Source organism: Pelodiscus sinensis, chromosome 2 (assembly GCF_049634645.1).
Source record: "Pelodiscus sinensis isolate JC-2024 chromosome 2, ASM4963464v1, whole genome shotgun sequence".
Classification (NCBI taxonomy): Eukaryota; Metazoa; Chordata; order Testudines; family Trionychidae; genus Pelodiscus; species Pelodiscus sinensis.
The window spans coordinates 7,873,201-7,888,783 of NC_134712.1; the positions used below are offsets into that span (position 1 = coordinate 7,873,201).

General features: G+C 38.8%; 1 protein-coding gene across 3 annotated transcripts in view; it reads left to right on the top strand.

The window, feature by feature from the left end:
* Positions 1–15,583, top strand: part of TRAPPC9 (trafficking protein particle complex subunit 9) — a 660,858-nt gene that overhangs the window by 16,500 nt on the left and 628,775 nt on the right. For all 3 annotated transcript variants that reach the window (XM_075920070.1, XM_075920071.1, XM_075920072.1), the window contains exons 3-6: positions 5,627–5,772; positions 8,263–8,391; positions 10,070–10,096; positions 14,099–14,220. In XM_075920070.1, coding sequence (XP_075776185.1) covers positions 5,627–5,772; positions 8,263–8,391; positions 10,070–10,096; positions 14,099–14,220 — 424 coding nt within the window. The remainder of the gene's footprint in view (positions 1–5,626; positions 5,773–8,262; positions 8,392–10,069; positions 10,097–14,098; positions 14,221–15,583) is intronic.

Below are 15,583 nucleotides of genomic sequence, written 5' to 3' on the forward strand. Positions count from 1 at the left end.
TATTCACTGTCCATCAAAAATCTTGGAATGACATGGGGAAAAAGGAAGAGAACGCAAGTAGAATTGCTCTCTGCTGATGCCACTCCCTCTGAGACAATATAGAAAATGACTCTTAATGCCTGTCATTATGTGGGAATTGACTTGGGGGGAAGGTATAACCTCTATAGTATATTGTAAGATTTTGTACCAGTTTCTACACCACCTACCCATCACCAGCTGGGACAAATAATTTTTCAAGATTGTACATTGGGGGAAGTGACAAAAATGATTATTTTATACAATAAATCTTTGATTACAGACAAACATTTTTCAGTCTAATTCTGAAGTAATGTTTTTATTGATCCTTTTTGTAGCTGGGTAATTTAAAAAATAAAACCAAACTAAACCCTCAAGCATGTGGTGAATTAAGTTTTGTTGTCTATGTATTGATGGAGGCTCTTATTTACGTAAACATTCACGTTTTGACTTAGCAGAGACACATTTGTGTAGTATTAAAGTACAAATTGGAAAAAAACCTGCATATTGTAGTATCCAGGTGATGAATTTTTATAGTGGTTAATTTAGTTCTTCATAAACAACAAATTACAGATCTAGTTATTTAAAATAGGAGTTTTACATGGGGATGACAATTATATATGAATAGCATTTATTGATACCTAGGCTTTGCAGTAAGAAGTAGGCTTATTTGTTTTGAATATATAAAACCAAATGTCCGCATGATAAATAATTTCCTAACACAGCTGAGCACATCTTTGGTGTGAATCAGTTGATGGGACACTGGACTGGAAACCTTCACACCTGGTTCTGCTCCTGCTCTTGCAAATGGCTGGCTAAGTGATTTTTGGCAACTTGCATCAATTTCTCAATCTGTAAAGTGATAGTGATACTTGCCTGCTTCTGTAAAGAACTTTGAGATCTATTAATCAAGGGTGATATTTAGCTTATAAATATTAATCTGGAAAATTTTAGTTGTGAACATCTTGTGATCTTACTGTTGGGGTGTAATACATTTTATTTAAATACTTTTTTCATGGCTTTTGGGAAGCATTTTCTATTTTAAAAGCAGAACTAATATAATTGATATACACTAACTAAACACTTGCTCTTGATTTAATTTCATGTGTAATCTTTGCAATCAAAGGAATACATAAAGAAACAAATGACAATATCCAATGGTGCTAAATTTGATTAGTTGCAACACTGGTAGAACAAGTGAAAATGAGTTTGCTTACCGTAGTCCAGATAGCAGGAAGCAGAAACACCTTGCTTTTCCTTTTTTCATGAAACACATTATTTTCTAATGTATTAAATCTCTGGAATGATATAGTGGAACTGTGCATTACAATTAACTGCATTTTTTATTTCTGCTTGGTGTCATCTTAAATTTTACACACCTACATTGTAAACTATTGTTGCTAAACTACTGATTACTAGCACTTTAAACTGAAAATTTGCATCTTTTGTGAAGCGTAGCTCTAAGATATTTGTTAAAATATCTGTTACAAGTTATTTTGGCCTGTTCTTCAAATTCACCAAAAGCTTGGATTCCTGCCTATAACATCAGTACAGTAAAACTCCGATGGTCTGGCACTCCTGATGGTCCGGCACCATCAGGAACCCAGAAGTGCTCCGGGCAGCCAGACCATTGGAGCTGCTCTGCCCCCAGCTTTCCTGATTCAGCTGCTGCTAAAACTGAATAGCGGCTGAATCGGAGAAGCCGGGGGCAGAGCAGTTGGAGTGCCGCTGGGTAGGTCCCTTAGCGCTGCCCCTCGGGGCTGCGTGACCAACCCGGCAGCACCCCATCTGTCCCCGATTCAGCCGCTGCTGAAACTGACCAGCGGCTGACAGCAGGAAGCCCCAGGCAGAGCTGCTCTGCCCCAGCTTCCTGGAATCAGTCCTTGATCAGTTTCAGCAGCAGCTGACTTGGGGACACCTGGGACAGAGCAGCTGTGGTGCTGCCAGGTTGGTCCCCTTAGCGCTGAGGTGCGGTGCTGCGGGGACCTGCCCGGCAGCGCCCCAGCTGCTCTGTCCCAGGCGTCCCGATTCAGCCACTGTTGAAACTGACCATCGGCTGACTCCAGGAGGCCCGGGGCAGATCAGCTCTGCCTTGGGCTTCCTGAAGTCAGCTGCTGATCAGTATCAGCAGCGGCTGAATCCAGACGCCTGGGACAGAGCAGCTGGGGTGCTGCTGGGTTGGTCCAGTAATGCCAAGGAGCGGCGCTGCGGAACCAACCCGGCAGCACCCCAGCTGCTCTGCCCCAGGAGTCCCCAAGAGCAGCTGGGGTGCTGCCGGGTTGGTCTCGCAGCATCAAGGGTCGGTGCTACTGGACCAACCCGGCAGCACTCCAGCTGCTCTGCTGCAGGCGCCCCCGATTCAGCCGCTGCTGAAACTGACCAGCAGCGGCTCAATCAGGGACGCCTGGGGCAGAGCTGGACTATCGGAAGGGGGGGCTATGAGGGATCTGGGGTGGCATCCCCCCACCCCACCCCAGACCCCTGATAACCCCCGATTCCGATAGTCTGGCATATCTGATAATCCGGCACCCCCTGAGTCCTAAAGGTGCCGGATTATCGATAGTTTACTGTATTTGAAAAGATACTAGTGTCTTTTGATGACAATTCAATATATTGGTTAATATGGGAGAGAAGTACTAGGATGAAAATTAATTAAAAAGTCATCTTTCTATTTGAGAGAAACTGCAGATCATAATTTGAAAGAAAAAGTAATGCCAACTGACCTTAATTCAGGTTAGTTCATAAATACACTTAAATCTAAGTTGAAACGTGCAGGATTCCTTCTACTTTAAATTTAATTCTGAAATAACTTTGTCCTTAATGCAATATATTTGAAAATACAGACTATTAGAATCTAGGTTCTTATTTAATTCTTAAATGTGAAGGTTGAATTATTTATATAAAAGGAGATCAATTTGTATAGCCTCAGTTAACTGACTTGGGATTGATGATTATTTCATTTAGTTGCTAAGTAAAAGAGTGGTTTTCAGGGAAGAGAAGGCCTGACCCCAATCTGATATTTTTAGGAAACCTTTATATGAATTATCAAAATTTCCTGGTGCTATATAAACATTACCTAATCATTTCTATACATTTCTACATTCCTATATGATTGGTAAATGGTGTTATCCCTATTTAATAGTTGGTGATACAGAGGTGGAGAGGCCAAGTAACTTGCCCAAATTCTCTCAGCAGCACATCTCAGATTATTACTGAGTTTCATTTTTGTACTCAATCAAACTCTCAGTGATCCAGAAAGTAGTGAAACTAATTAGAGAAAAAGCAATCCTGGAGTTACTATACTATTTACCGTATCACATTCGTTAGTCCATTCATTTGTAAGTCAAGCCCCCAAAATGAATAAATAAAAATGACAAATTGCTATAACTCTTTCATAAACTGACCCTATATTTCAGTGGTTGGCAAACTTTAGTTCTTGGCTTGTCAGGCTGAGATGCTTGTGCATTGGGATATTTTGTTTACTTGGAATGTCTGCAGACATGGAGCCCTGCAGCTCCCAGTGTCTGCCATTTGCCATTCCTGGCCAACGGGCGTGGACTCCGTGCCTGTAGACGCTCCAGGTACACACAATGTCCTGACGTGTCTGTGGCCTACCCCAGTGGGTTGGGTAACTGAAGTTTGCCAACCCCTGAACTACAAGGACAATGTAGACTGATCGATAAGCAGACTCCCGATCATTGATGTGTCACTTCTTTATCAAAAAAAAATTGGCTTATGAATAAGTATATATGGTACTCATTTGGAGGAAGGGACTGAGAATATGCATGACAATTATAAGCAGCTTAAATTAATAATACAGAATAGCAGTTTCAGAATTTATGAGCACAAATATATACATATTGAGAAACATAACGGAGAAGGAGGCAATATAGAATGGGAAAATACATTAAATCGACCAGTGTGGGAAAAAATTGGGTCACTTGAAGGAAATGGTAAATAATAATGGGTTTGAAAAATGGAAGGAATCAGAAACAGCTGATGTGTTTTCAAGAAAGTCTGTTCACTGATCTGAAATTGTGAAATAAATCTGTGGTAGTAGAGAAGAGGGAGGCAAGCATAATTAGCTGCTCAGTAAAACATAGTCATGGAAGAAGAGGAAAGACCTAAATAACTTGAAGAAATGTAACCTTGAGAGAAGATGCTAGGAACACTGGGAAATGTATCTGAATAAGATACACATATTGGAAAACTCTCTGTTATGGTATTAGGATTTGCGTGTACTTAGAAATATGGGTGAGTGACAGTTTTACTCAGCCTTTCAGATGGATGCTTTTTTAATGAGAGTGTTCAATTATGGACGATGCAAAATTTTCAGCCTGTGGAATATTTAGGTATGTGCTTGAAGGCAAAGTAGAATATATGATGATTTGCTGAGAGGCTCTGAGGATATCTCTCTGCTGATACTTGAGGCTGGTCCATGCCACCTGACTTGAGTTTGAAAGGTTTGGCCTCTAGGGCTATTTCATTGAAGTGTAGACTTCTGTGCTTGGGCTGGAGCCCAAGATCTGGAAAACCTGTCACTTTGCAGGGTCCTAGAGCTTGGGCATCTGCCCTAGCCTGCAAGTCTATAGTTCAATAAAATAGTCTTGCAGTCTGAGTCTGCTGGAGAAGGCCAGCCATGGATTTTTTTTTATTGAAATGAAGACATAACTTAAGAGGAAAAATCACCTCTGAGTGTGAAAGATTTTATCTCCTGTCTCGAAGCATGGGGAACCCTGAGGGGTACTTCGCATCTGTCCCATTCACCAACTTCTTTCTGAGAAGTTCTGGTTAAGGAAGGCTAGCATCCATACCACATCAAGAATCCATTATCCAGATTAATTACTTTTCCAGTAATTAATTCTGTTGAAGTATCTATTTAGTTTAAAATTTTCAACAAGCCGCCTTGTTCCTTGTAGCTTTCTTACTTTACAATGACTGGAAAGAGTTATGTGAATGAATGCCCTGTGGTGTTCTATAGCTAAATGTTTAGACGATCTTTTACTTAGTGATAAAGTGGGGTTTTGAAGACAATCCCATATTAGCCTTTGGCTGAAATGATGGTGACAATGTTGGTCTTGGAGGCTAAAAGTGAGAGTAAAACTGGGAAGATGCTTAGGTCTTCAACAGATTCATGGATAGATAATCCATCCACTCACAGAGAAGAATAAATACTAGTGTGCTATTTTAACAGGCTGTTAGTTCTATAGAGCAAATATGTAATTAATAGACTATGAAAAGAATTATCTTGTTTGTCAGCATCTTTCTGTATTTAATAATGTACGAGTAAAATTATTTTTGGAAAGGAAGGCTTTCAGCTTATTATTTCTATGTACAGCACTGCTATATATTTTGAATATATACAGTCTATATATTTCATCAATATTTCTTGGGGGTGTTTCGTCTTTATTTTTCATTTTGCTCAATACTGTGGTTATAGTTTATATTGGGCTGTTTGCTCAGTGATAGAAGATGGATTGCCATGTTAATGTCTCCATGATGCAAAAGTGGAGGGAAGAATAAAAAGATGTTACTCAGTTTTTTGAGACAATGATTTATCATTGAATAGAGGTATTCTAGGATTTAGTGTATACTGTCTTTTATATTGCAGACATTATAAGAAGCGTTGTCAAGGTCGGATGCGGAAACATGTCGGTGATCTCTGTCTTCAAGCTGGGATGTTACAAGATTCCTTAGTACATTATCATATGGCTGTGGAACTTCTGCGGTCTGTAAACGACTTTTTGTGGCTTGGAGGTAGGATTAATTGATTCTGATAAAAATATGCTTTAATATTCTGGTACAAAGCTTACAATATGAAAAGGAAATAGTGCACTTAAAAAATCCCAATAAAATGTGATTTAAAAATCAAGCCAAAATAACTAGTGACTAAGAATGTAAGGAAAATGCTTTTTTTTTTTTAAAAAATAGAAAATGAGTTTAGCATATTTGCAGTATAAAAAAATGTGATTCTGTAGGAGAACTTCTTCATGAATGATTTGCTTCTGGTTTTTAAAAAGGTGATCTTAGTCCTCAGGTGACTAGGTGTGAGGAAAATGTTTCAAATGTTGCCTATATGAAGCATAGTAAAAATGGGATGAAAAAAATGTATGTCCCTGTTAGGGATGTAAGCAACTAATTGACTAGTTCCTTGGATAGTTGCTTCCCTCACACCCTTGCTGCCTCTAGGGAATCAGCTGGCCTGGCTTGTGCTAAATTCCCTCCCGCCCCCACTCCCCTCTATGCACCAGCTTTTTAAATGTATTAAGAACCTATATATTTAAAAATCAGAAGCTCAGCAGGGGGGACCCAGTGTGAGCTTGCAGTCAGCTGTCCTGGCTCATGCAGTCTTCCCCCTGCTGCGCTTCAGCTTTTTAGATGTATTAAGAGCCTGCTTAATGGAAAATCCATTGACTAGTCAATTAATTGATTAAACTATATTTAACATCTGTAGTTCCTGTGGCTTCCAAACTCACATATATTTAACTTACTTCCTTTCACCTCATGAGAAACAGTTTGTTGCCTGGTTTCCCTTCTTTTGTTGTGCTGCTGTTGGATTTCTCCTAAGTGCATAAGTGGTTTTTAGACTCTTACCTGCTGATTCTTGTTCCTCCATAGAATCATAGAAGTGTAGGGACTCAATCTAATCCAATCCCTACTGTCAAGGCAGGGCTATACAATAATTAGATGATTCCTGACATGTATTTTTCTAAACTGTTTTTAAAAACTTCCAGTGATGGAGAGTCCACAACCTCCCTAGACAGTTTATTTCAGTGTTTAGGAAAAACTTCCTGTCAGGGTAGTTTAATGTCCAGCCTCAACCTCCCTTGCTGTAGTATAAGTCTGCTGCTTTTTGTCCTATTTTCAAATGTTAACAAGAACAATTTTTTGCTCCCTCCTCCTTACAACAAACTTGAAAACTTATGTACCCTCACCCCCAGTTTTCGTAAGTCTAAATAAGCCAATTTTTTCAATTTTCTCTCATTGGACATGCTCATACTGCCACCATACCTACACTCTGTTTTAGTGCACTAGCTTGATTTGAGCTCCCATAATGAGGTATATCACTTTGAGCTGGAATTTGCACCTCAAAACGTAAGTATACTCTTGCAGACTTTTCTTTATGATATTTTTCTTCATGACTCCCCTTTCAAAAGATTTAATAGCTTCAGCCGCTCTACTTCTCGTCTTTTTCCTTTTCCTCTTGAGAGAGGAGCAATGGTGCTTAGAATGCTCTTGTTCCAGCAAGGGAGTGAGCCGCACAAAATGTTTACTTTTGAAGGATGCAGTGGTATACCTGCAGCCAGGGTCGGCTTTAGGAAGTGCAGGGCCCAATTCCAACCAAATTTTGGTTGAGCGCAAAAAAAACCCAAAACAAAACCAACCCAGCACACAAAGAAACAACTCACAGCCCCTTTAAATCTCCAGCTACAGGGCAGAGTCCCGCCTTCCAGCCAAACCCACAGGCCGACTCCCCCTCCTGCGGTGCACAGAAGCCGCCGCACTCCTCCTGCGGGGCCGATGCCCCCTTCCGCAGCACGCCCGGCATCCCAGCGCACCCTACACAGTCCCAGCTTTATGGCGCGGTGCCCTCTGTCTTTAGGGCGCGGGGCCCTTTTAGGCGCGGGGCCCTATTCAGGGGAATTGGCCTAAAGCCGGCCCTGCTTGCAGCTATACACGTTACACTTAGTGTGTACCATTGATGGTGGCAAGGAAGAGCAGTGCTGGCCTCTACGCTGATCAGGTAGGTTTAATTCTATGGCCTCTCCTTTATGACAAAGGTTGCTGAAAGAATCATGATGGAAAGATCTGTGGGGCCAAAATAGAATGAGTTGCATTGTGGTTCCTGTGCATTGAGTTTCAGCACTACTCAGGTTTGGCTCCATGATCCTTGAACACACTGAGCAGTGAGATTGACAATCCTGATCCTTCTTGCCACTGCTTTGGGCTGACTTCTGTATCAAGTCTTCCCTGCCTTGCCTTTTCAAGCAGCCCATGTTCCTTTTCAGGGATTGTGAATGAGAGAGCATCTGGGCAAGACAGAGGGGCTGAGTATGGTGTGAATTTGTTGGGTGCAGCAGGGATGGGTTTATGGGGATTGATTGATGATGCATGCAGTGGAAAAAATGTCCATGCATGCCCAACACAGAGTGAGGTTTTTGAGGCAGTTATAGAATTATAAACTATAATACTTCATAACAAGTAATGAATGGTTTTGTTTAATGATTCTTTATCTTTAATCTCCAGCTGCTCTTGAAGGTTTATGCTCAGCATCCGTTATCTATCATTACCCTGGTGGCACAGGAGGCAAAGTGGGGGCGCGTAGGTCACAAGGTAGTTCTCTTCCCCCTGAAGCAGGAAACAGACACAGACCAGGTAAGTCCTAAAGAGAGCTTCTGTTCTGATTTGTTTTTCCCCCAAATGTTTTATAATGGCAACCTATAAACTATAGTTCTTTCCCCTACGTAATAACATTTTCATACAAGAGTAAAAATGGTGTTAAATAGAGCTTTTTCTTAAGACTGACTTTTATTATAAAAATTCTATAGTTTTGTATTGATATTAAGAAATACGTGAAAAAGAATTGGTCAGTTTTTTTTCTGGTTGTTAAGATCAAGATTCTACTTAACATTTGGCTAAAATAATTTGGGGGTAGGAGTGGGAAGGAGAGGCAATTATCCATAAAGATATAAATGGTGTGAGGGAAATATCCTTATCAAACACCTATGTTCAATATGCAAGGCTTTCACTGTTCCTTATTTAAGGACTTGTTGAGAAAACCTTACCACTGTTTAAAACTTTGCATATATACTCTAAAAATGTCTTCTACTTTTATGAGTTAGAATATTGAATTGTAGTCCATATCAATCTTAAACAAATCATATTTAGTACGTCTCATTAAAATAACTGACAACTTGCCATTGTTGAACTATAGTATGAGTTTAGTAAACACTGTTATTGTATAGATTTTATTAAATGGGTTACGCACTCTTCTGCGGAGAGAGTGCCTGATGACAATTTAGAGTTTAAAAAAGCCTCCTCACTCCCTTGTTTAACAGCTGATCATAAGTTGCTTTTAAAATTGTGATCAGAACTAATAAATGTTTGTCCAGCTAGTTCCATAACCTGTTAAGATGAATCTTACAAATTGGACAAAATGATATAATCTCATTTGCTAAGCACCCAGTTGTGGAGCACACTGCTTCTCAGTACAGTTTTATAGCCAATATTGCATGAAGTCTCATTACTGAAACTGATTTTTTAAAAAGTATATTACTGTAATTAAGTGATAGTTGTCAGAATAACTAAACAAAGCACATGTTTAATGTATTACTTTCTTCATTTGTTTTGTGATTTAATAAATTGCAGTGCCTTGTATATTTAATAGACTGTTAAATACAAACCTTAAATTTCTTAACTTTTCAGTAATGCTCTCTGCATCAAGTAAAGAACATTATTCATAGAAACAATTAGCATTTTAATTCAGTCTGTTATCTTTTAAGACTGGGAATTTCTGAAAAGGGTGTAGTAATCTAGAGCTGTTATTTTACAGTACACAAGATACCATTAACTAGCTCCAGTTATTATCACTGCCCTTTTTGGGTCTAAATAAATATATCATTGTGGCAGAAGATTATTTATATTCAAGAACTTAAAAGTAGAGTGTTTCATGGAGGCTTGTTAGCAAAAAAAGTGGTGGTTAGTAATAACAATCTGCTGTAATTTGACTTGAAAATATCAATAAAAATCCAAAACAAATGAATTTTGGTTTGGGCTCAGAGCTATCATAACTTTTTCTGAATATATAATTTTTTAAAAAGGACATTTAATATAGATAATTGTACAGGGTAAGGTAAATATGTTGTAACCAAATAATTTATATCATGTGACCTCATTCAAGTTGATAGACCATTGTTTTAAACAGCAATGTCTGCTGTATTTTAATACTTTTCCTGTAATTCTGCTCGTGCCTGATGATAGTTGTAAAATATATTGCAATAAATTACTTTGTTGGCTTTATTTTTAAGTCTGAATTTTTCCCCCCTTCTCCTAGGGGCACAAGAAGTCCTCATTGATCCAGGTACTCTGTCTTTATGCTTGTTTTCTGACAAGCTTTCTGTGGCATTTTTATTACTTGTTTTGCCTCCATATGGATGATTGTTTCATTGATTATTTCAGGGATGATCTAGACCAGTGGTCCCCAACCTTTCGTGGCTGCCAGGCGCCTGGGGGCGGGGCCACGCATGTGCTGCGTGCCCGGGGGCGGGGCCACCTACGCACCCTGTGCTTGGAACCAGCACCGCGCATGTGCTGCGCGCCCGGGGCAGGGGCCGCCCACATGCCCTGCACCTGGGGCCAGCATCGCCCATGTACCGCACACCTGGGGCAGGAGCTACCCACATGCCCGCGGCCGGCACCACACATGTGCCACGCGCCACGGGCGGGGCCAGCCCAGATGTTTTGGCAGGCGTTATGGCGCCCGCAGGCACCACGTTGGGGACCGTTGATCTAGACAGTGTTTGGTCCTGTCATGAGGGCAGGGGACTGGACTTGATGACCTCTTGAGGTCCCTTTCAGTTCTAGGATTCTGTGATTCCAGCTAAATGTTCAAATTTGGTTCTGACTTAGTATCAGTTTGATAACAGCTGGACCTGATTTGCTTCTATTTAGTTTTGTGGGCGTTACACACTTCTGAAAACCTGGTCCTAGATGTCTCAAGTCTGTTATTCAAAACTTGGTAGGCATTCCTACCCAACCCACTTCAGTGGGATTTATTTCTGTTTAGTAATATGCATAGAAGAACAAAACAGTAGGTGTTCAAGAGTGAGTGTGTAGGCAGTTGAGTTCAAAATAGGCCAGTTAGGTGCTTTGTAGCAGGAATTGAGCACTTCGCAACAAGATGTATTTAATTATAATTTCATAATTTTCTATGCCCTCAGTTAATGTATGAAACACCCAACCAATGTATTTTGGTTTTTCATATGCAGATTAGTTTATTCTGGGATCAGTTGTTTTAAAACGAAGAGATCCAAAATAAGGTAGAAAAAATGCTGTTTATACAGAAATGACAGTAGAAATGTTCCTTTGTTTTAAAACTAGTACAGATTATAAAGACTGCTTGTTACTTAAAAACAAACACATGCCAAATGGGTCTCCTTAAATTGAAGTGACCATTTAAAATAGTTTGTCACTGTTTAAAGTTTTATATTTAAGTCAAGATCACACTTCCTTAATTTCATGACAGCTGTTTGTGGCCTAATTGCTTAGAATTAAATGAAAAATTGTCCAGTTGTTTTCATATGATCAGTATCTTATTTGTTCCTGTGTATTAGTACTACTCTGTAAATGTCTAAACAGTGTTGACTCTTTGGTTTAGCTGGGATTCTTCAATAGCTTTTATTAAATAAGCTTTCTCACAAAGGAAATTGATGTAACAATGTAAGATTCCCCACTTTCTCCTCCAATTCTGCTACCCTGACAGTGACTTGAAAAAAGTAAGCAGTAGATTTCAGTTCTGTTACTCATGGGTAATGGGGGTTTCCAGTTAATTAAATGTGCTGGTTAACAAAGTTTATTGCTCTTCCCCCAACTCCTACCGGGAGATCCAACTCCAGGCAACTCGAGGCAGGCTGAGGTGGAAGGAGGTGCCTGCTGATATGAGCCGCAGTGCTGGTTGTTAGAAGCCCCGCAACAGTTGGTTGATGAGGCAGGAGTTAGGCGTACATGTGTGACCATCCAGAACTATTGTGGTGGGGGGGGCGGCTAATGCTGATTAACAAAGTTTTCCATTTAATAGCATGCTGGATAACATAGCTTTCATGATATATAGAATCATAGATAAATAGGTACTTTGATAAGTCATCTAGACCAGTCCCCTGGACTGAGGCAGGACTGAATATTATCTTCCAAACTATCCTTGTCAGGTGTTTGTCTAATCTCTTCTTAAAAACTTTCAGTGATGGAGATACCACAGGTAATTTGTTCCTTTGTTTAACTACCCTATAGTTAAGTTTTTCTACTGTTTACCCTAAATCTCCCTTGGTGAAATTTACTACTTCTATCCTCAGTGAGTAAGGATAACCGTTTATCACCTTTTTTTTATAACATTTTGTATACTTGAAGGTTTTCATGTCCTTTCCTCAGTCTTCTCTTTTCTAGACCAACCAAAATCATTTTTTTCCAGTCTTTCCTCATAGATCATGTTAATGATCTTTGCTCTCCTTTGGACTCCTCATTCCACAAGGAGTAACGATAGTTCGAATTAGGATCTTTAATTCGAATTACCTAGTCTGTGCTGCACGTAGCCGTGGGCACGGAGTTTGGACTAAGGGGGATTTAAAAATGGAGGTGCCCGGGAACATGCAAATGAAGCCCGGGATATTTAAATCCCGGGCTTCATTTGCAACTCCGCTTGCTCTCATTACCCTACCTAGCTCGAACTAATGAGCTAGTGTAGCCGTACCCTTAGAGACTAAGAGATATACTGGGTCATGAAAGCTCATGACCTAATATATTTATTAGTCTCTAAGATGCCGCAAGATTACTTGTTTTTAAAGTTACAGACGAACACAGCCATGTCTCTGGCACTTTTCTTTCACTGAGTGGATTTTTCAAGCACAATCTATATCAAAACAGTTCTCCTATGTTACACACCCCTTCAGTATAATTTTCTACAATATTTTGCTATTTCATTGATGGAATAAGTTGGAGTATAGGCCTGTGAATGTTGGTATAATCAAAACACATCATACTGTAAAAACTTGATGTGCAATATTAACTAATTCATCAGTTATCACTCTATTCATACCTTTTATCTAAAGATACATCTACACTGTGGTGCCATTTTGGGATACTTCTGGTATCTCAAAATAGCTATTCTGCATTTTGACCGCACATCCATTATTTTGAAATATCTTTTGAAATAACTGGCACACTATTCCAACATCCTTGTAAACCTCGTTCTACAAGGATTAAGGGGCATTTTGGAATAGTGGTTTAATTCAAAATTTGGCGCTGTGTAGACAACGCAAAGGTATGAAATAAGCTATTTCAAAATACACTCAAAATAAGCTATGCAATTTACGTAGCTCAAATTGCATAGCTTATTTTGAGCTAAGGATGCAGATGCACCCCAAGACTGTCCACTGGTTACTAATGGGGAACACAAAGTAAGTATTAGTCCTATCATTAGGAGAGATGCCAGAGAGTTGGAGGGAGTGGTTGCAAGATGTGCTTGGTTAGGGAATCCTAGATGTGAAGTTGCTTCCCTTGAGTTGGCCTTGAGGATGTTTTGCAAGGCTTATTGGTTTACCTGACCTCAGAAAACCACAGGAATTTGGAGAAATTAATTTTAAAGGATTTGGGAGTGTTGTGATAGTGAATTTGGCTGAATTTATGAAATTTGTATAAAATTGTTCTTCTTCTCAAAGCTAAATTTTGTAATTTAGATTGGGTTGTGCTTTAACTCTTGAAGTAATCCATTTTTTAAACAAAGTCTGAGTATCTGGAGACCATAAATTCATATATTTAATGTTCTTTCATAGCCAGATATCTGTATCTTGTTTGACTTTTTCATGAGTGAATTAATTTTTAGTTCATTTTTAGCAAGGCCTAATATTATACAGTCATTTTCACTCAGCCGGGACATGGCTTCTTTCTTTCTTTCTTTCTTTCTTTCTTTCTTTCTTTCTTTCTTTCTTTCTTTCTTTCTTTCTTTCTTTCTTTCTTTCTTTCTTTCTTTCTTTCTTTCTTTCTTTCTTTCTTTCTTTCTTTCTTTCTTTCTTTCTTTCTTTCTTTCTTTCTTTCTTTCTTTCTTTCTTTCTTTCTTTCTTTCTTTCTTTCTTTCTTTCTTTCTTTCTTTCTTTCTTTCTTTCTTTTCTTTCTTTCTTTCTTTCTTTCTTTCTTTCTTTCTTTCTTTCTTTCTTTCTTTCTTTCTTTCTTTCTTTCTTTCTTCTTTCTTTCTTTCTTTCTTTCTTTCTTTCTTTCTTTCTTTCTTCATTGAATCTTATTTTGTATTCTAGCTTATTAGTTATATTTATTAACTAGAAGCGTTCTGTTCATTCCTTACTTTGTTCCACTGTAGGTGCCCTCACTTCAAATGGTATAAATGCAGATACCAGTGCTGAAATAGGACGTGCCAAAAACTGCCTTGGCCCTGAAGACATCATAGATAAATATAAAGAGGCCATTTCTTACTACAGCAAGGTAACGTAAAGCGCATTATGGAAAATGTCTATATGTGCATAAATTCCAGTGTACTGTCAATGCATTTTTGTCGGTGTTAAAATCACCTGCCTTACAGTAAACATAAATGTTGTCACTTTCTTTTCATTTGTGTAATGATCTAATTATGGTGAAAGAAACACGAGTAACTTATAACAGTACAGCACACAGAGCCTGCTCTCTGACGGGATCTGGCCATTTCTGAATGCTGGTTAAGCCTTTACACCACAAGGAACCTATCTCAAAGTATGGTGTTCTGTTGAATTGTACCATGTACTGTACCATTTGTGCCTTCGGTCTGTAAGCTCTGGAAATTAATATATATTTTTAGATAGGAGTTTTAATGTATTGTTTTTATAAATGCCAGTTATAGAAGGAAAGTTCTTTGTTCATTAGTGATGGGCACAGTTATGCTTTTGAATATCCATGCATATAGTTCTATCGTTTTTGTCTAAATTCCCATTTATATCAGTCACTGAGTATCCTCATCTGTACTATAGATAAATTTTATCATAGTACATAACAGTGGCTAACTAGATTGTAAAACTTGTTCAGTTCTGTCATCCCCTCCTTTAAATGTCAAGGTATTTATTTTTCAATGTTCTAAAACTGAGTTTTAACAAATGGGTTTTAATGTCATATTTGCAATGAAAGAAGACTATCCAAACGAAGAAAATAGTTATATACAGGTAGTGAAAATTGCACTGACCAGTAATTAAATTTGTTCTTGTTGGGGAGAGGGGGAATCAGATGAAAATGACTATTTAGTAATTCTTTTAAGGCTGAATTCTACTCGTTATAAGAACTTAACACAACTGGGAGGTATCTGTCAAGAAGGAAGGTATGTTATTAAAAGTAGTGGTTAAAGAGTCATTGGACTTAAAATTTAAAATCCGACCCTCCTACTTCCAATGTAACATCTATTATCCACATGTCACAAAGTAAGGCAAGTAATATGTCTGAAAGGACTCCTCTGACTAAGGTTTAAAATGTTCAAGGCAGACTTTCCTTTGCATCCTAATTCTCACTTTCAATTATCTGTAGGCAGAATGGTTTACAGTTCTGTTGCAGACAGCAACACCTGCTATGTCATTTTGAGTATCCTCTCTGTAATTCTAGGAAGTTCTTTATAGCATCCTCCCTCTGATTCCATGCTTTGATTCTTGTGGTCTTTCCTCTCTGTTTATTGAAGTATCTATCCTGCCCTCAGCAGATGTCAGTTGAGAGTGGGTCTGAGGCTCTTACACCTTCATTCTGAGTAATATTTTCCCCTTACAAAATCCTATTCCTATCTCCTTTCTAATAATAATAGTTGAACTTACTGCTCAGTCTCCAGTTGACAGAA